The sequence below is a fragment of the Tribolium castaneum genome, chromosome 9, assembly GCF_031307605.1.
Source record: "Tribolium castaneum strain GA2 chromosome 9, icTriCast1.1, whole genome shotgun sequence".
NCBI classification, from domain to species: domain Eukaryota; kingdom Metazoa; phylum Arthropoda; class Insecta; order Coleoptera; family Tenebrionidae; genus Tribolium; species Tribolium castaneum.
Window position 1 is genome coordinate 4,278,919 of NC_087402.1, and position 22,188 is coordinate 4,301,106.

Here is a 22,188-nt window from a genome sequence, read left to right on the forward strand (position 1 = left end):
TAAAACTGGTTTCCTTTTACGGTCTGAAACTAAAAAAGATCGAGTCCGGCCTCTAATCTTTTAAATCGGTACTTTCGATTTTCAAGAATAGTTCCTCGGGAAAAAACGGCCGGAATGTTGTAACGAGGAGGTTTAATGGACCAATTAGTTACAATTTAAAGTAGGCATTTTGTGTAGTCTTTCACGGGGTTTTTGTGAGCGAAACGATGAGATATGGGGCCCATGTGGGACTAATTATGATTTTTGGTATGAGAGTAATTAAGGATGGCATGGCAGCGTAACGAGGCTGGAAAAACTTGTCAGATCGCTTGCATCAATGGCCGGTGTAACAGTTTGATTAAAAGAAATGATGAATGATAGGAGAATAATTGGAGTTTTTACAATGAGTCAGTTTGGCCTAGGGCTTTGTGCCCGGACGACAGCGGGATGCGCTGGATCTTGTATGTAATTTACACAAAATCACAATGAGCCTCATCTGTCCACAAAAGACGGATTAAATGCGACGCTTGAATAGTTTAAATACAGTTTAGCGAGTTCGATGAATATGAAAAGAATTGAATAGTAGTCAAGAGGGACTAGCATGTGGGTCGATTCAGTTTCCGACAGATTTGTAATTACAGAACGCTGTTCGAAAAAGCAGGGCCGGATTGGTTACAAGCCAAATCCTTTATTAATCATATTAGTGAACCGGGGATTACGTAAACTTGTTCAGCTAATTTATGTCGTGTACAATTACAGCACTTGACGCTTATTTGCGCCGGATTGCCTTTTAAGGCAAATGAAATTGGAAATTTTTGAAAAAACCGCTGATTGATTATTATTTTAATCTGCGCCAATTGGGGCCGAGGTTTACGGAGAGAATTGATTGCAAAGCATCAAAGTAACGCAAAACTTGCTATTGGATTTTCCGTGCATTGTGACGATTCAATTACAGACACAAAACTGTTTCATTACGGAGCGAGCGAATCGTAAACTTGAGTAATAATTTAAAGGTCGTGACCAGATTTCACGGCAGATATTCCTCTTTAACGGGCATCATACATTTTTATTGCCGCATTTTTACATTCATTTTATTGCAAGTTGGACTTTTCTTCTCGTCGAAATTACTAATATTAGTGGGAAGCGTCAGCTTGGACGCTACAATAAATTTCGCTGAAATATTTTTCAGTTCAGCAACGCGTAGATTTTTTCACGCGGAACTAGCGCGCATTTAATGCCAGATATGCGAATTGTTTCGACGGTAATGTATCTTTATTAACGTGATTCATGATACTTTAATGTGGCACTAATCAGCGTATGTTGGAATAGCGAAATTCTGGACGTTTATTACGCGACTGAAAGGATAAAATGCCGAATGTTATTGCCAGAGAGATCGCCTCAAAGGAGTGGTAAAGTTGGATATTCTAGTTTCGCACGAACAGCTTGCTTTAAATGATAATGTTATAAATAAACACAGTCACTGTTTTGTAATTTTATGCCGGATTTCACTCAAAACGAAACTTTATTCGGCTTTATTTTAAGAACGGTTTCTGTTTATGCTTTGGGCATTAAACCATAGTGAGGCTTTATGGAACGACATAAACTCGCGACTGCTCAAAACACACCCACGACGCAACGAGAGTACCAGCAGGGTACTGCAATTTATTTTTTATGGTACATCATGATGAATTGCCAATTCGCCAAGACACGACTGATCGAAATGTTAAGACAAACTGGTTCCGATCACCAAAAAGTTTTTTACTAATTAACTTTTTTACCCTGACAACCAAAAACATTGGTGCCCACATGAAAATAGCGTTTTCTCGTGAATTATGGCAAGAATCTTAATTTAACACCCGATTTATTGTCTAAATTTAACGGAAAAGTGATTGATAATGGAGTGTGTTTTACGCTGGATGCTTTGTCAAATAATTCAGTTTAAAAATTTCGACCTGCCGGGGTTAGGTTTTGCGGTTAGCGCGTAACCGAGCCCGTCTACATTAACCGCTCCTTAGCCAGTCTGCGACCAGGTATTAATTAGTGCTTCTGTGTAAGTTTCTTTTTGAAAATTTCGCATGAAAGCTTCTTGCGCTTAATTAATCCTCGAGAAAAATTCCGGCGCCATCAGAAAGATGATGCGGCTGCATAATGTAGCGCTGCCGTGAAATTAATCTCCCAAGTACATTATTATTCTCCGTAAAAATCCCTTTCCTATTTTAAAGCCTCACGTAGTGGATAACTCGTCCCTAACCCCTGCTGTATTAACTTTTCCAGCAGTTGTGTGTTTGGAATCGACGGGTAAACAAGCAATTTACACGGAATTTATCCGGCTTTTGGCTTCATTTGCATCACACCCTTGAAAGAATGTGGACAATCGGATTGCAACATTGCCTTATCTGGAAGTATTTTTACTCGCGGATTATTTATGTTCTCGGTTGGGATTGTCGGGCGCTAATCGCTCGTGCAACATCACTTATCATCCCTCGTCTTTAGCAACTTCTTATTCTTATTAAATTACGTGAAAACTTTGCGAATGGGGACGCGAGCATCCCTTGTTTGCCTGCTTGCGAACTTTCATTTAACTCATTTTGTAAATACACACCACATTTAGCTCATTACTTCGTCGATGAAACGACGACGATTCTCTCATTTGGGAGTGTTGACTAAAGCCCGATCCAAATAGCTCCAAAGATTTATTCCCACTGAAGTAATTTAAAAATAAAATATTGCATTCAGCATGACATAACCCCATCGATCACTTCTATTCCGGTGCTTTTAGTCCAACTATTATGTATATGAGAATCAATAAGTCGGCACGAAGGGCGAAAAAGTGGCTTTTTGCGCCCTTGGGTTGTAACAGACAGGAAACATGATTAGCTTAAACGTATACGGCAAACATGCCACATACAGAACGTCTGAATTTGGCAAAGTCAACATCACGATGATAATCAATTCAATTACGTGTATGGCTCGCACATTTCCCCCATTCTCGCAATTGTTTGCACTACTACTTTGACTGGGGTTGCGACTGGTTATTTTAAAAGAACGGACAGTGTGCACTGGAACATAAAACTATAAATAGACCTGCGATGAGAATTTGAATTTCGCGCTTTTAGTTTTCGTCACGTGAACCGATTATTCCGACCTGCAATTAAATGAACTGCATTTGCGTAACGATATAATTGGGTTATATTGATTTGTGCGACTTTTGATTGAAACTAATGCAATTATAATTATTCCCGTTTTGTTTGTTTTCAGAATACGTCAATGTAATTGTAAACAATAAAATTATTCGTTATTTGACTTGTCGGTAAAAATGTAAAAGTGCCGATACGATATCTCTTGTTAAATGAAAAATATTTATTGTACTTTACAAGGCTCGACGAGCGACTATTATTGAGAAAGTGTCTTGGGAGGAAATTGCTGTTTTGTATTCAATTCAAGCTGCGAGCGTCGAAGAGTGACATGAATGAGCCTGAAAAATAAAAATTAGGGCACATGTCAACCTTCACTTTCCTAAAACTTCGTTCTAACTTCCGGAAATCCGTGAACTGAGCTCCTTCATTATGCGCGTAAGAGTGTACTTTAAATAAAAAAAAATCTTCAGTTGTAATAAATCTCTGTGGACGCATGATTTGTTAATTACTAATGCAACAATCGTGTTGCAAATATCACGATGGAATTAAAAATAAATTTCCTTGTAAATAATCTGTGCCATTATTTTCCCGCCTCTTTACACCATTAGCAAGACAATAAAGTAGTTTTTGGTCAAAATGAAAAAATGAGTGAATGCAACTGGTCGTGCTGACCTATCACTTTCCGTGACTTTAATTTGACAATACCATTTTCGTCGTTAATTAAGTAACATGCATTTACACTTTATTTCAAAATTATGGGAGTGTCTAATAAATTAGTCAAGACACTTATTTTAATCTCGCGGTAACTAATTGGCCGCTTTTACATCCAGTAAAGTCCCAGTTATCTGAGATTAATGCGAAAATTACACGTTATTAAATAAATTAAATAATGCTGGCACAGTTCAAAAGTAAAATAATGTTTCAATATTCAGCTACGATTTTTTTAGAATTTTGGACAAATTAAAAAGATGACTTACTTCTTAAATTATAAAAAAATTAAACGAAAATATTTAATTTATTTAACTGAAAATTATTTAACTGTTTAGTAAAGTCTCGAAAAACATTGTTAATAAAAATCATGGCCACTGCGAATCCAGTAGGATTTGCGCACGTCCACTATTTTTGACTAAAAAATTTGGTGATTTTTGGAGAAATTAGGTCCATTTTTGGTCAAAAAAGTCACAAATAATGTAAAAACAATTTTAAAATTGTAGAATCAACTTATACGCCCGGTATCTTTTGATGAAATCTGGTGAAAAATTACGAGAATTAAATTTAAAAAAAAAAGTGGAAGAAAATATTTTCTCGAGCTAATTCGCCGACTTTTGAACTAAAATTATTTGCGTTTTAGGTGAATTATTGCAATTATATAGTTTGTAATATTGATTTATTTAAAAAGTTTGTGTTAAAATATCTGCATAAGACGGTCAGTACGTGGAGCCCTGGTGGCTCAGTGGTATAAGCGCCACTTACGACGGGGGAGGTCGGGTGTTCGCACCCGGATCAGGGTAACAATTTTTCTATGAAAAAGAGTGTTGAAAAGGTAAGTGAAACAACACGTAAACAAGAATAAGGGATTGAGAGAACACATAGACGTATAAACGTAAAGCGGAACATAAAACTGACAAAAATAAGAAAATAATGCGGCAAAAGGTAAAAGTACGTAAAGGCGCCAAATTGTAAACGTAAGAGCACATGTTAATAAAAGGAAAATACCTTTTGTTTTGAGAGAAAAAGAGATGAACATAAAGGTGAAACATAACTTCAAACTTTAGCGTTGAATGCTTAGATGACTTACTTCTTAAATTATAAACAAATAATCGAAAATATTTACTTTATCTCTATCTCTCCACTATTTTTGACTAGAAAATACACAAATTTAGTGATTTTTGGAGAAATTTTGTCCATTTTTGGTCAAAAACGTGCTGAAAGTCACAAAAAAGGTAAAAACAATTTTAAAATTGTGGAATCAACTTATACACACGGTATCTTTTGATGAAATCTGGTGAAAAATGAGAGAATTAAATTGAAAAAAAGTGGAAGAAAATGTTTTCTCGAGCTAATTTGCCGACTTTTGAACTGAATGTATTTGCATTTTAGGTGAATTATTGCAAATATATAGTTTGTAGTGTTGATTTATTTAAAAAGTTTGTGTTAAAATATCTGCAAAACACGGTCAGTACCTGGGGCCCCGGTGGCCTAGTGGTATAAGCGCCACTTACGACGGGGGAGGTCGGGTGTTCGCACCCGGATCAGGGTAACAATTTTTCTATGAAAAAAAGTGTTGAAAAAGTAAGTGAAACAACACGTAAAAAAGAATAAGAGATTGAGAGAACACATAGACGTATAAACGTAAAGCGGAACATAAATAAGACAGAAATGAGAAAATAATGCGGCAAAAGGTAAAAGTATGAAAGGGTAGTAAAAGTAAGAGCACAACCTAATAAAGGGAAAATACCTTTTATTTTGAGAGAAAAAGATGAACGTAAAGATGAAACATAACTTCAAATTTTAGCGTTGAATCCTTAGATGACTTACTTCTTAAATTAAAAAAAAATAACCAAAAATCTTTTATTTATTTATTTATTTAATATAAAGTCCCAAAAAAGGTATGTATCCCTGAATTTTTGGTTGCCTCAGCTCCAGTTTTGAGGGTTTTCTCCGACTCTATGTGTGCCAGGGCAAGTTTTGAAGGGTCATCGAAAGCTCGTCCAACCCGAACCGTCTCGAAGAATTTCCAAGAAGTTTCATCGAGGCGCAAGAAATATGAACTCGTAGAAAACAAATAAAGAACTATTGGAACAACCGTCTGACTGAATAAATAAACGAAAAGTCGTGTGATCTTCAAACCCAGTTAACTGCTTCATCGTAATACAAATTCGAGTCGAAATAATTCGAAATGATCCCTCCCTAAGACAGATCCATAAAACGCATTCCACAGCTCGCTTGATTTAATCAACACGAGTACAAATCGAGTAACCCTCGATATCGGTCTTGCATTAGCGCCACTTCTGGTCTAATGCGATCACGACTCGAACAAGAGCTCGTAAATTCGGTGAGTCACCGGTCGAAAAACTCCAAAATCGGACGACTTTTCCGATGTTTATTTATGCCTGCAGTTCGGTCCAACAGCAAAGAGTTATTTACTCATCCGTCGGTTTAAAAGCCACAGTTAAATCAAGGCTATGGTGTACATGTGTTGCTGGAATGCTTATTTGTTTGGGGTGGGATGATTTAAAGATGGCATTAATCAAAAACGGGACTTTATTGTTTCGGCCAGGGACCAAGGCCCATAAAACTAGTCCAGGGAGGATATTAGACAGGATGCATCCCTAATTCCATAATCTGAGGGGACAATAACCCAACTAGCATAAAAGTTGATGGTCGTAGCGAAACCACCACTCTTTATTGCTAATGAAAATCATGCTTTTGTAATTTGTGTGGTCTAGCTTTTGCAATGCGATAAAAAATTGTATCCACGTCTGCAGACGATCCTCGAGTGACATTCTTTTCTTGTCGAGCTTCAGTTAATAGATCAAAGCCTGCGACTTTTTCCTCCTTTTCTTCTCTCTCTTTGTGTATCTTTTTATCGCAAAATATCTCACAATGGTTTCGCCGCAAGTTTCAAGTAAATGTTATTTAAAATAAAATAGCTCAACTCCAGTATTTCGCTCCAAGCAATTGCTTTTATTACAAGCCACTGTACTATAATAGTTCTATTTGTATTCACATGGCCTGTGTTCATCTCATCTAACATAACTTTGTCAAGTTTCCACGTGATTACAGTAAAACATTAAGATTTATGTACACCCGAAGAAAAACCGTGAGCCCGCCTTTACTTTGTGTCAGAATTGTTAAATTCAATTAAACTTTGGCTTAATTGGCCTCAAGATTCAGGTTGTGGGAGCCAACACAACTAAAATCTGTGTAAATATTTTTTCAGATGAGCGAGTTCGGGCGGCCACTTCCGGCCCGCCGGCGAGCCACCCCCATTCCCGTGCCGCCCCCGAGAATTCCCACGCCGATGCCGCCATCCAACAACAACAATCCCGCCAGGTGAGCGCTCTATTATTTAAGCAGTGATGAATTTTCGAGCGCCGGTGATTCCCCCAAAGCTTACGGAATGGGGTTATAGGACTCGGAGGAATTTTTTGCTGTCGACGCTCTGATTACAGCATGCTTGATGGAAATCAAAGGGATTATCATATGAGAGATGCGCCGAGGCGGCAGTGAACACCGCACTTCACCTGGAGAAGGCGTTTTTTCTAATCAAAAGCGATTCTCATTCGAGATGCGAGCCAGTCTTTCATTGGGGTTTTTAAATAAAAATGCAGTTTTCGATTGTTTCTGTGATTCACCGGGTGGCAGCCAAAGACCAACCTTGCAGGAAAATTTTGATAATTAACTAGTGATTTATTTTGTGTTATTTTCTGTTTCTCTTGTTGCGAGTGCAAGAAGCTGATAGAATTTACATTAAAACCTGGCGTTATTTATTGGCAGGAAATCCGTCTTTTTAAAATCGCTAATAAATAACCGTTCGCATTAGTTTAATTATCTTCCCCTGTCTGGAATTAGTTTATTTTGGTGAGCCTGCCGCGATGATCCATTAACTCATTTATTACATCTATAACAGTGCAATTAGACAAAGCACCGTCCGCTTAATCCACTTAAAAACTTTGCCTAACAAGATGCACACTCCGAAATATCCAAGTTTCCCGAGGAAAATTCGTCCAAGTTGCGTTCCGTTTTTAGCACTTGTATATTTTAACGCCAATTAAAATGGAATAAATCTACAGCACGTTTCATAAAGCAAAAAGTCGTAAAAACCGGTACAGTTAATTAGTGGTAGAGTAATTATCGCGGCACGAAAGAAAGCCGAACTAGATCAAACAATTTCAGTGCTGTGTCAATCAATAAGGCCGGGATTATTTCGATAATTTCCGGTTAAGTGCAGGCAACCAACAATGCACCGGAGTCGAGCTATTTCCAGAGAAGAATAAAACGGGAGAATTTATGCCATGTGTCGGTCCAAATGTAAACAACATTACGACAACGCTCCGAGATGAAATGAATGCTGTTCCCACATATTGCAAAAATAAGGGCGGATTAGTCATTTAGGAGGGCCTTATTCCGGTTATTGGATTCTTGCCCCACAAATGGAGCATTCAAATCGAGGTCACCCTGCAAAACACGCAGAATTTTATTCCCTTTTTTCCTAAGGAGGAGCAACTAAACGGAAAATTCCCGTTTGAGAAATTATCATAAAAATTGTTGACTTCAAAGCCATTTATTCCCCAAACGATCAAAAATTAAATATTTATGACTTTAAAACCACACAAATAGTGAGTTTTGTGCGCGTCCGTAATCCCTTTAAATCCCTATATTAGCAAACTTCGGCCTTGCAGCGCACATATCTTTCGGATTTGCGTGAAACCAGTTAAGTTTATCGAGCGCGAGTTGTCTGTATTCAGCCGAAAATTCGTGTCTTTGATCTTGTTTACTGACATATATCTTCGTTTGATTGCCGTGTGTGCGACTGCACCTCATACATCAAGGATTAAACAGTTCTGATACCTTTACTATTTATAGACCGGGGTTATGCGAGTTCTCTTGCATTAAACGATCTGACAAGAGCAGTAAATCCAAATGTAATACGAGAACTCCGATGTTTATTACACATGCAATCCTCTCGCCTTATTTCCGCTTTGTTTTAATGAGCAAATTATTAATTGTCTGCCAAGAAACGCGGCTCAGGAATTTAAAAGCTGCTTTTTCCTGCTGGACACCCAGCGCCGCCACACGCCCGCCCCGAGTGACTAGAACAGGGCGCGTCGCGACGCCTGAAACCTGAAACTCTGGCGGCCAGAGGGCGCCGCGCGCCCAATTTCATCCTGAAATTTAATTTGTCACGTGTCTAGAGTTGCATTCTCGTGCAGCATATGTCCAAGTCATCCGTCAGGATCATCAATCAAACGTAAAATATCGCAAGATCAAATTATGCCCTCCCCAAATATCCGCAAAAACAATAAGACGATTTAAAATTTAAGTCACGTTGCTAGAATACGCTCCGTGTTGTAATAAATCATTGCGATCTTTAGCCACCCTCGAGCTTAGCATAAGTCACCCCTTGGCATATGCAACCCTCTAGAATCGATTGACGTTGTATGAATGGCAAGGCGGTGCGACTTTTCAAAGCTTGAATTATTAGGTTTAATGAAGCGTGGATGAAAACGGTAATTGAAAAAATATCAGAGGCAGATGGAAGTGCAACGCGGTTTCGGGGCCATTTAGGTAACTGGAGCACTCAAGAAGAGGGAGATATTCAGCAAATGGGCGGAATGGAGGAGCGATTTCGGTTTTTCCGAGGAATTTTGATTGAGTTTGGGGGAATGCTGATTAAACTTGCTGTAATTGTTTTACGCGCATTAACACACGCACCAGAAATAAAATGTAAAAAATAAATAAATAAAGAGTATATAAATTCTATCGTTTCAGATACTTATCAAATTTCTATCCCCTCCCCATTTGGTCTTGGGATACAAGGCTAACTTGATTTTTTTAAATGGCAATACGGGTCAAATTTAATATTTTTAAAAAGAGCATTTTTTCAGAGTTCTATGGTGTAACACATGCATACCTTAATTTAATCGAAACTTAAATTAAAAAATTTTAAACTAATAAAATTTTGGAAAATGAGAATTTTTTTAGCATTGCAAATGTTGTCTTTATCTACGTTAGCTCTTTATTGCCTTAACATTGACCAAAAGATAAGTAAAAGTTAAAAATAATTGTTAAAATAACACTTTTAAAACTGAAAAAGAACACGTTTTAATTAAAAAAAATTAAACACGAAATATATGATTTTTTATACTACAAAAGATGTTCAAAATGATTTCTACTAACTTATTGGCTTTCTGTTCAAGAGAATTATTGCACTCAAGTTTATTTTTTCGCTAATATACAAGTGACAGACGCTAATAACAGTATTTTCAAAGCTAATTTAGTTTTACTTTTCCAAAAATTCAGAATATTTTTTTTATTTTTATTTTTTTTTCCTTTTAATAAAAATAAAGTTGAGTATCATGATACATCACTGAATTCAGAAAAAAATGCTCTTTAAAATATTATTAAACTTGACCTTTCATGCCATTTAAAAAAATCAAGTTAGCCTTGTATTTTCAAAATAAATGACGATCGAAATTTAAAAAAAGCTCTCACATGGTAGAGTTTAATCCTTTTTAACCGTTTTTCAAATTTCAAGGTTTTTTTTAAACCGTTCTGAAAATGTTTAACCGTATCCACACTTTTTAGCGATGTATGAGAAAAAATGACATAAAGAAATAAATGAAGAAGTATATAAATGGTTGAGAAAAAATGAGGGTAAAATATAGTGCGCGTCCAAAGTCTCGAAAAATTTCATTGTTTTGGGATGTGTATGAAAAAAGGCTGTGAATAAATTTTTAATTATCACTGCCTTTAAACTCCAAACTGGTAGAGATACCCATAAGTGTGGTCAATAATAACAATAATAAAATAACAACAATAATAAAAAAATAAAATTGTAATAAAAAAATGGTCAATAAAAACATATTTGGAATCGTGTTAAAGAATCAAGCACAATGACTTCTCCAAAGATTTTTTTAAAGTGTGGGGACAATAAATTCTAGTCTGGACTTCTAGATAAACAACGAATAAGGAAATCAGAGGACAAATTATAAATATACTGAGGAAAAAATGTGTCACTGAATGAATGACGAATAGATTTTTTTAGGTGCTGTAATGAGCGAATGGGCGAATAAGCGAATAGAGCGAACTAGATAATAAAAAAATAATGAAAAAAAAATCGGGCAGTAAACTAATGATACGTTAATTAAATAGACTACAGAACAACTGCATAAGCGAATAGTACATATGAAAAAGTTGCGCGAATTTGCGAATAACTGAACACGGAGAAATAAATCTAAAGTATAATTAAATTACACATTACAAATCTATTTTTGTCAAAAATATCTGCTCGTGTTTTTCTTGTCGAAGTAAGTCTATTGTGCGGCTTTCTTCCAATTTGTGGTAAAATCGGATCTCCATACTTGCGTTCGCTTGATTGATGATCCCGATTTGGCGCAAATCTAATTGTGATTTTTGTGGCATGGCAATAAAATGTGGCTTTATTGTAAATTTGATTTATCATTTCAGATCCTTGCATTCGAAAGATCCCAACCAGCGAATCCATCCCTCGTCAGTTGGGTCCGACATTCCTAAGCTTATCACAAAAGCTTCCTATAAGCTACTGGATAACGATGTCAAAACGGCATGGATCAATCCTCGGCTAATCTCAAAGGTAATTCAGTCCCTTTGTATACCATAAAATAACTTGGGAAAAATTGGCTCCCGGCTCTAATTTTATAGCATGTTAATTTTATTGGTTGAGCAATTGTAATTTGTCGGTAAAATAGGTCCTGTCCCTCCAGTTTCATGTGCCCATAATAAAAGAGATTTACTAGAAGCTTTACGACTCCATAAAATATGATATTTCAGTAATTGGATGCCTGGGGACAGCTCATTAAATTAAAATTAAATTTGAATTATGTTAATTCGATTCACTGGCCAAATTTGAATTCGGTCGTAATAAATTAAAAACACTGATTTATTATTAAACACGTTGCTACCAACTCGTAAAACTAAGCACTCGGACGAGTTATTTATTCGTTTTTTTTCCATTTGGCTACTTGTTAGTGACACTTTTCCAGTTCTGGGCCGATTAATCTATGGTAAGTAAATGCAGTTTGCATCTTAATGCAGCGTTTTAATTCCGGCAAGCGATGAAGTTGAAGGAATGTGCCCCCAGTGAGGTGATGATTTATATCTTAATCAAGAGCCTCCGATAATGGATTCCTCCCTCAATACAAATCAACTAATGAGCTCCAAATTGCAATTATCGTAAAAGTGCTCGGCAATAAAACCGATTCCGCCTTCTGTTTCTCCCGAGCAAAATTTTGCAAAACATTAAAATTTTTTGCTTGTTGGAACAATCCGGTCATAATATTTCAAGTGCAGTCGAGTGACAGGCCCGCATAAAGCTAAGTAGTGGAGCCATCAGAAGTGGTAAAAAACATGTCACCCTCTTCGCGACCCCGACGAGTCCATAAAGTCCGACATGAATATTAGATTAGGGCGTCAATTGCAAGAAAAATTTTTCTGGCCGAAAAATAAATCAAAGATTCGGGGAATTAGAGACCGTTTCACGGAAGATTTCCGACGAGTGTAATAAATTAGGAGGGTTAAATATAAAACAAAGACAATAACGAGGAAAAGAAAGTTTTATGGCCGGGGATGACCAAACAGGGCGCCAAATGGAATATTCATTGATTCGGATGATTATTTTTTGTGAGGGTTAGTGATTTTTTGCGCGGGATCGATTCGATGACCGTCTTTTCTCATTCAAATTCGGGCGATAATCAAGCGATTTGTCAGGGCAGCGGCTGCTGCAAGAACGGACAGCGAATAACTCAAGACTTGATGTAAAATCGGTTTTTTGTGAAGTCAGTTTGTAAAAACGGGGTAAATTCCGTCACTAACATGATTAAAGGATTTCGCGCCCTTCTGCGGCCCCTCCGGAAGCAAGTGAGTCAAGTACCACCCCGCCTGCTCGGCTTCACCCTGATGTCATCACACCGTACACAAATTATTACACTTCCGGTCCCTTTATCGCAATCTCGATACGAGTGGTAGGGGTAGTGGTGGTTTAATCACGCCGATAATAAAGTTTTTATCCTCCGCGTCTGAAAAACCGGCGATTTCCAATAATAATGCCCTCCCTTGCCCACCGCCAGCTTCCTCAATAACTCTCCCCCTAATATTATTTTCATTCCGAAACATCAATTTCTTCACACTGCGGTGTAAAATATGATTTTATGTACACCCTGCCAAAACGGATTACAGTTGCTGAGCCGTGCCTGGATTGGGCGAAAGAGGCTTGATACGAGAGGGCTGTAAACTTTATAGGAGAATATTTTAGGGAAGTTTTTGTGCGTTTGGTGCCCGAGGTGAGTGGAGACGTTAACACTTGGCGAAAGTGGCGCGTGATTAGGGGAAGTCCCCGAAAGCGATTTATCGGCGAGTGAATTACTGGCACGGAATCGGTGCCATTGTGACATTTTTTAGAGTAATGGACGCAAACGATAGTTTTAGCCTTAGACGTCTGCCGGAGCGAGAGAAATGGCCCATTGAGCACTTGCTAAAGTAAAGCAGGCGATAGAAATACATCATGGAGGAAATCACGAAGGGGACGATCACCTAATGACGCTTAGAGGCGGCCGTAAGATGGCCAGCGATTATTGTGCGGCTGACTCAGACTGCACCAGCTCCAAATTCACACAAAAATTTGACCAAAGATAAATCAATTAATAAAACAGACTGAAGTAAAATTTGAAGCGCTAGTGAAATAAAATAATATTTAAAAATGTTTTACCTATAATGCTGTTGTCATTTATAATAATATCGAAAATCATTATTGAAATCAAAGCCAATAAACTTATTTAAAAAACAATAAAGTTAAAATCTTTATTACTTCAAAAATTATTCTTTTGTTTTTTTGTATTATTATTTTTATTATCATTACTTTTATTATCATTATTTTTTACATTTTTTCAGTATTCAGGACACATACCTACTTTTCTTTAAGTATTATTTTAAAATTTATATTACTTTCTTGTCTTAATATTATATTATATGGTTTTTTTCGCATTTATTTCTAGTTTTTTTTTATTTTATATTTCAAAAATTTATGTTTCTCTTTTCACCTCTTCACCATGTTTTTTTCTTGAATAAAGGCTTTTATTATTATTTTTTTTATTTGTGAATTTGTGAAAATGATCATTTCAGTGCCCGACTTACTCTTCCACTGAAAAAATGCGTTCTTTCTCCATCATTACATCATAGGTTAAAATTAAAAAGCAATACAAGATATTAAAAATAATATAAAGATTGACCAAATTTTCGTCCAGCGTGATAATAGGGTGGTTCAGTCCAAATGTTACTATTACTTTTGGACTTTTGATCTTTTAGAGATGTTATCGCATTTTAGAAAAATATTTTTGCTTATACAGTGTCCCAAAAAGATATGACGTCAAAAGAATATTTTTTTTCACGACATGCTATTATTTTTTGTGCTCACTAGAATACCCTTTAAACTTTTTACATATTCCTATTTTTTTAAATCGATTTAGGAATTAAAACAAATAAAAACCAAAAAAAAATTATTTTATTCTCCGACTCAAAATTTATAATTTTTCTCTTGTGTAAGGAAGTTCTGACAACTGTTTGGCAATTCTCATTACAAAATCAGATTATTTTTAAGCGTCATTAAATTAATCTGCAATTAAATGCTTGATTAACTGGTCACGTGACCAAATTTAACCAATTTGATTGGTCCAATCGCGTTGTTAACTTTTAACAACGAATTAAATTATAACAAAGCTTTCTATAAAGCCTTCTTGAATCTAATTCGAAGAATAAAATGTTGTATTCAACTCGTTTGTGTATAAATCGTTTCATTTATTTACCTCGCACTCCACGTTTTCACTCGTGAAAAAAATACATCGTTTTAAAAATTAATAAAAAATACAATCAGTGGTTTCTTGATAAGATAATTACTAGTTACGTGTTAAATAAGGTCTAACAGACTTATTAATTAAGTTTGATTGATCTGAATTACTACAGAGTGTTCACAATTTACTTCCAAACTTCTCAAACTTCAGAGTATTTTTGCTTATTCAAATCATTCAATGATTGTAAGCAAATTATGAACACTTTGTAGTAATTCATATCAATTAAATTTAATTAATTAATCTGTTAGACCTTGTTTAATACGTACCTAGTCATACTGTTATTAAAAGAGCCTCGTTTGTATTTTTATTAATTTTTAAAACCAAAGATTTAAAACTGATTTTTTTAACAGTAATTTTTGAACCAATTTAAAAATTAAAACATGAAGAAAAAAACGGTTATTTAATTAATAATTAGGCTTTTTTGGGAGGAATGAGAACGCTTAGAGTAAATTGTTTTTTATTTTTTCAAAAAAAAAAAATCTTGGTTTTTAGTCCAGGTTGAGAGCAGTGTTGGGCATGTTTGGGTGTTTTTTGCCGCTTAATGCATAAACAACCACTTTCAGCACGCTTTTTCGCTAATCCAATCTGTAAACGTCCCGGAAAATAATTACGCGAGTCCATTGAGAAGTCTTGGAAAGTTGGAAATTAATAAAACTTTGCTCGCTTCTCTTACTAAAGATTATTTTGCTCATAATAGCAACATGTATCTCGTATATATTACACGGCAAGTTAAATGAAAACGGTCGAGAGCCGACTTGGGATGCAAATGAAGTTGGGTCCATACACCTGGATAAACATTTAATTAGGTATTGATGTATAGGCCGTGATGATAATGAATCGATTGAAGTGTTTGATTGATAGGTGTATATTTCAACATTGCCAGTCCAAATCCGGATAATCCTCGACGTTGGGTAAACTTTAGTAGGGCCGAGAGACTGACACTAAGAGTGATTGATAGAATTCTTCTGATAGAACAATTCGGAAGAATTGCAATAATGATGGAATTAGGAAGTTTGCACAACGCATTCGTGAAACATTACCTCAAGTTGTCGTTGTTTTTGGGGTTACATAATTCGCTCCGAGCCTGGATATCATAAATCACAGGCTCACTTATTCTGCTGTTGCAACAATTAATTCGTATGGCAAAAGAGCGAGTCATGTCAGATCAATAATCAATCTAAAGTCTCGTTTTCAATTATCTATACAAGTTGAAACAAAAACCTCGGTTAAGCGCACGCACAGCAATGACACTGCACATTTCCTATAATAGTTTCCCCGGATCGCAATTTCATAAGCATTTCCTTCCGGATAAAAATCTCGTCTCTCGGTTGATAAAAGCATCGGCGGCCATTAAAACAGCCGAATAAATCAACGTAATTGAATCACAACAAAAATTACAAGAAACTTTGGCAAATTGGCCAGTGTGCAGAAAAACGGTGTCTGTATCTCCCTTTCCGGTTGACGTTTTGACAAATTTGTTTGTTCGTTTGATGGCAAGCATTCGCGGTTGTTTGCGGCCTGCATTTAGCCGTTTTCGTCCATTACCTTTGATCAATGGCACCAAGGCGACGATTTTTTCTCTTATTTGTGGTTGGGAATTTCACAGATTCGCAAATATTTGACTTGAAGAACCGGCGAGCGAATCATTGCGTCAACGATGTCGGAGTGATTATTAGATAAAGACAATGTGTTGCGCTGATATAACGAACTTTCTAGATGCCTTATATGGCAGAGGTGGACTTGTAAGATTATTATTGAAGCGATTCCGTGAAGGTTTTTTGCGGTTAGAAGACGCCGCCAATGAAAGTGACTTAACTCAAATTACAGCCAGTTTCGAAACATGCCTATCAAAGTCGCCAACTAATTTCGACGGTACCAAGTAACAAAACCAAGAAATAATTAATTGAAAGTTGAAATTTACCGTCGTCATTTACGCCAAATTATAGACCTGTTTTGTTAGCTTTTACCTAGTAGATTTCTATATTTGTTTCGACTTTTTCCGAGTCAGGTCGATAAAATCTTGACTTGAAGTAGTGCAATTTCAGCCTGATTTGAATTGTTCAGCAAACAGATTTTGATTACTGAAGTGCGTCTAAAAGGTGAAGTATCCTTTAATGATAATAAATTCACCTTGCTGAGTAATTACAGCATCTTCAAATGTTCAAGTCGTGACATTCAGCTGTATCCTCATGAAAAGTGATAATTTACTACTTGAAGCGTCTTGAATCTTCTAATACTCTCTGGAAATATGAATTTCTTTTATTTTAACAGCAAGGATGATATAAATAGCTACAGTTTTTTGTCTTACACTCAGGCACGTACCGTATTTTGCTAATTTGGTACAGTTTTGAGTTTTGTGGGGGAATCTTGCGAAACAATTGAGTTTGTGCTGAAAAACGTGCGAAATGTTTGAGTTTGAACACGAACTCAGTGCGAGAATCAATCTTTATCAAAAAAAATTGATCCACAATTTATTCCCGATTTTTGAACATAAGTGTAATAAACAACGCGAAATTCTTTTAGAAGACAGCGAAATTCCCGATGGTTTGGCCGACATTTCAAAATAATCAGACAACAGTTTTTTGCTCAGTTTTAATCGCCTTATGATTGGCCTGCTTTACTGTTGGGAGTGCGATATCCCTCCCATATCCAATGACAAACGCTTCAATCGTCTTGCAATTTTTTGTGCACCTGATAAACAAGTAGGAGGTGGTTTTAATATTTTTATTGGTCAAATTACTCATTTCAGGATCAAATAAAACACTAGCAAACAGGTTTAGGGCAGGTCTTTCTCACAGAACGGGATTTCGCCTTAGGTGCGGATAAAATGGTCGATTCTGCTTAGTTTTTATTGATTTTTTTGACGAAAACACACTTTTATTTATTACACAGAAACTAAGAATCCTAGTAAAGTAGGACTTTCACAAAACTAAGTAAAATCTACGCTGTCGGTTTAGAAAAATACATGATTACAAATTATAATAATTAAATAAATTTTTAAAATCAAAATTAACTATTGGTGAACACAATCAAGGTTGATACGAAAATTTTATAAGATAAAGAAATTGTTAAAATTAAAAGATAATTTAAAATAGGATTAGAGTATGCATATTTCCAAAAATTAAAAAACTGACACAGGAGAAGCACAAATAAATTGAATCATTAGATTATAAATAAAAAAATTATACACTAATAAATAATAAAAGACTGAAAAGCTAGAAATACAAAAAAATTAAAAAACAGTAAGAATAAAATTCTGTAGATCTAAGTGACTGAAGTAATAATTAAAAAACTATGAAACTGCAAAATAATAATAATAATAATAATAATAATAATAATAATAATAATAACATAAAATAGTAAAACCAGAAAAAAGTGAAAAATTGAGGAAATTATAATATGAAATATTATAGGGATATGAAGGAACTAAAAAGCTGCAATAGAAAAAATCTTCAGATGGAAAATAACTATTAAATTCAAAAATCTGGTGTATCTATTGTATTTAAATAGGTACACATACTAATAAAAAAAAATTGAAAAAATTATCTCAGTTTAATTTAGGAAGGTTAACTGTAGGAAGTTTAGAACTCATTTAGGATTCAACAAATCAATTTAGAAATTTAGGAGAAATAAAAAGGGCGCAAATATTTCCATTTTAACAAAAGAAATTTATTTCGAGTTTTAAGAAAGTCTTTAAAAATTGCGTGTCAGGAGTTTTCTAAAATCAGGTCTCTAATAACAACAATTTTGTTTAATAGCTAATAAAAATAAAAAAATAAATATTACGGATCACCAAAAATAAATGCTGGACGCTTTTTTATTTTTTCTAAACGAACAACGAAAGATAATGGTTGAACTAGTGTTCCAATTTTATTTACAATCGAGGTACATTGTAGAAATCACAAAAAACAGAGATGATCTTAGTCTTAATTATAGAACTGCAAAATAAGAACAATAATAAGATAAAACCACGAAAAAGTGAAAAATAAATATGAAATATGGGGAAATTAAGAAACTAAAAAGTTGAAATACTTAGAAACTCAAAAACTGTGTGAAAAAATTATGAGATGGGAAATCTGGAAGCTTGAAAAACAAAAAATCTAAAAAATAAAATAACTATGAAATTGAAAAATTCGTCTGTGCCCAACATTACAAAACGCCCAGAAATCGACGAAAAATGATCTGAAAAATTCGAATATACCAAGCTCTGTTACTTAGGGCCATCAAGCTTTTCCGGTAAAAATTTTTGCAGGAATAACACGCTTTTTTGTGAGCCCTCCGGAATCACCATAATCTTCTTTCATGAGGAACTTTCAGCACACAGTCAGCCGAAATCGTTAAATTTTTATGAAATAATGAATAGAAACTATGAACTTTAATGTTGCCGACCTGTATTTAGAGTTTTAGGCCTGAAACCATATCTATTTCGTGATTTTTTTTAATCTTCTATTTTTGGTGTATTTTAGAGTTTAGTGTGAAAACGCGTTTCTTTCTTAGTTTTTGTGCTTGGTAGGCCCCCATGTGTTTGCTTTTCCAAAATTTTTCGTTTTCAGATCGACTTGGAGGTGATAAAGTCGACGGAGTACGTGCCGCCCCCGGAGCACAACATGAATGGCCACTACAGCCACCTCATGTCTCACCAGAACCAAAGCTGCGGAAGATCCCAAAGAGAGTGGGAGAGTGCGGTGAATGGGCGCGCGAAATCCCGATCAGTGCCTGCCCCAACAGCGGCGGCAGCAGACGCAATCATCAGACGGAGGAAGCCATCCACGAAGCCGCAAATGGAAGCCAACACCGACCGACTGCTCAGCAACAATCGCGGCCTCCGATCAAAGACCAAATCGCAAAGACAAAAAGTGAAAGGGGTCGTGGGGTACCAGAGCGCGACCGCGTGCTACGTCGGGGGTGGCAGTGGCGGCGGCGGCAATGACAGTGCAGTGTACGGTGTCTACTCCGAAACTAAATACACTTTTGCAGTGAACGGCATGCCGGGGACGGCGGCTCAGGCCTCGGCGGCGGCGGCGTTTTTCGCAAGGTAGGCGGGAACACCACATTTATTTATTGGTATCATTTTCCGATAGCGCAATGGCTGCGGGCACACTCATTACCATTGTTTGGACTCGATGGCAAATAATTAAATTTTCATTATCAGTCCAACATTACCAGGCCCTGTTTTGTTTACAAATACTGAAAGAGTTGTCTATCAACACCGGAGACAAGCTCCTTCTGTTCCTGGGCTTTCGGGTTATCACCAAATATTTCGAATTTTATACAAACCTGGAAACAATTTCAGCGATTTCTCAGCAAGGTTATTACCCTGGCGGTGGAAATTTGGGCCTTTATCTCCAATCGTCAAATTCCAACGCGAACTTGAATAAATACTCAAAAAATTTTCTTCTGCACGGTTACGGCTTTAATCGAAATATATCATCATAAATTAGCAGCAAATCAGCGGCAGTCGTGACCTGGCTACATCAAGAGCCGCACATTACGAAAAAATACAAAAATTGGTTTTCCTATTTTTTGTTTGCCTAAATTATTTAAAAAAGCCATGTTTTGTCTTTAGACATTTTTGTATATTTAAAGCAAATTCTTGTTTTTTTATTGTTTGTTTGTTTATTGTTCTCATTTGTTATTGTCTCCTTATTTTGTAATTTGGAGCTGGATTTATGAGCAAATTATCGCCGATCTGCATGTAACGGTCTCCTTGGATCATTTCCCGCATCCGTCGAAATATTTTAATTAGCTTGGGATGTCATTACGGCCGAATTAGTGATCCCACTATTAACCTTATTGTTTGTAATTGGATTGATTTTAAATTCCGCCTAATAAGCCACATAACATATTCGTTTTCGATTTAATTAATCGTTTATGCAACAAAACACGTTTTTCGATCAAAATCACGCGGTCATCGGACGTCTTTGAACCTTCGTCACCTTTTTTCTATTCCAAACATTCATCCGGAGAATTTAATTGTGATAACAAACTGCAGATTGCAAGACACGTCCGTTGCGATTTTATGTTCCGTGCCATCGTTCGCGTAATTCGCGGAAACGTGGCGTAAGTTTTACGCAGAAGCGCACACTAATAAACAATAAAATTTATGTGAAAATTGGAAAATGTGCCGACAAAGGGCACAAAATATTTTTGGCAAAGATTGAATTAAAGCAGTTCCTTGTGGAAATTTTCTCCTTATTTACATTTTCGTCGCAGATCCTTCAAAAATCCCACAAGGAGCTTTTCAGTTCTTTTTTTAGAAACCTGTTTAGCTCCTGATTACACGAAAAAATGAGTTTGGGTTTGTCGGTAAATCCCTCTGGCAATCTCTCGCACACACGATCGTTCACGAGCGATTTTCCGAGCGCGAATTTTTAATCCAACTTTTTCGTGCGTCGGTTCATTAGCGAAATTGAATTATCGTCGGGCGTGTGTTTGGGTGAATCCCACGCACGTACAAACAACTTGTCAAGTCGCATTATCCGAAACTTTTCAAAAAATTAAACTCGGTTTAAGCCAATTAATCGTAAGCGATATGACAAAGTGAGTAATCGCCTCTAAGCCGGTTTGGAAAATTGAGATGTTGCCGCGTGAGAATGCAAATCGGGGTTTTTCGGAAACGACTTTAATTAAAACCGACAAGAAAATCCTCGGACATTGTTATTAAACGGTAGGAAGGCTCGAAGGTGGTCAAGACGAACGGTAATCGATATGCTCACACCCACACACCTGTTGCCGGACGACCCACTCGAAAAATTTTAAACGACTTCCGAATCTTTGACCAGCCGGGGTTGTGGCAAAACGACCAAAAGATCCGAGTTAATTTATTGAAAGAAATGCGACCTCGTTCAATAATAAAGCGATGCTTTATCGGTTTCAATTTGTTCTTTTAAATCGAGTCAAAAGGTCGCCCAACTTGATTCGAACTGACAGCGTAAAACAAACAGTTAATTAATTCTACTGTCACAGATCGGCCATAAATCAATAATAATCATTAGACACGTTTTTATAAACAAATCCACCTCCTTGGTGGTTTCATACAGACTGTTCAGGAATTCAGTAATTCAAGCAATTTGTTGGAAATAAAAATTATGATCAAGATTGTGATCCGACGCTAAAAGCCTACACTCACTTTGTCTTTTATTGGCCCCTTATCCGCTCATATTTAATGTTAATTACGCATAATTCGTACCAGAAAAATCCCGATTAACATGTCGAATGTCGTTTATTTTCCAAGAAATGGTAATAAAATTATTATGCGTGGGCTGCGCCGCTAATTACTTTGTAAATAATTTAAAAACTGGCTCTGAGCCGTTATTCGTTCAAATATGCAATTATCGGCTCCGCCAAATCCCGCTAACACCCCGTATCACGGCGGAGTCTAATGGATTGGCCTTTTCGGGTGTATCTTTTTTGGGATGGCTCTTCAATACGAAACGTGACGAAAGTAAATACCAAAATAAAAGGTT

General features: G+C 36.2%; 1 protein-coding gene across 2 annotated transcripts in view; it reads left to right on the forward strand.

Moving 5' to 3' along the window:
* LOC660983 (uncharacterized protein) overlaps positions 1–22,188 on the forward strand; it is a 103,046-nt gene that overhangs the window by 6,548 nt on the left and 74,310 nt on the right. For both annotated transcript variants that reach the window (XM_015978958.2, XM_008193843.3), the window contains exons 2-4: positions 7,060–7,172; positions 11,310–11,454; positions 19,276–19,757. In XM_015978958.2, coding sequence (XP_015834444.1) covers positions 7,060–7,172; positions 11,310–11,454; positions 19,276–19,757 — 740 coding nt within the window. The remainder of the gene's footprint in view (positions 1–7,059; positions 7,173–11,309; positions 11,455–19,275; positions 19,758–22,188) is intronic.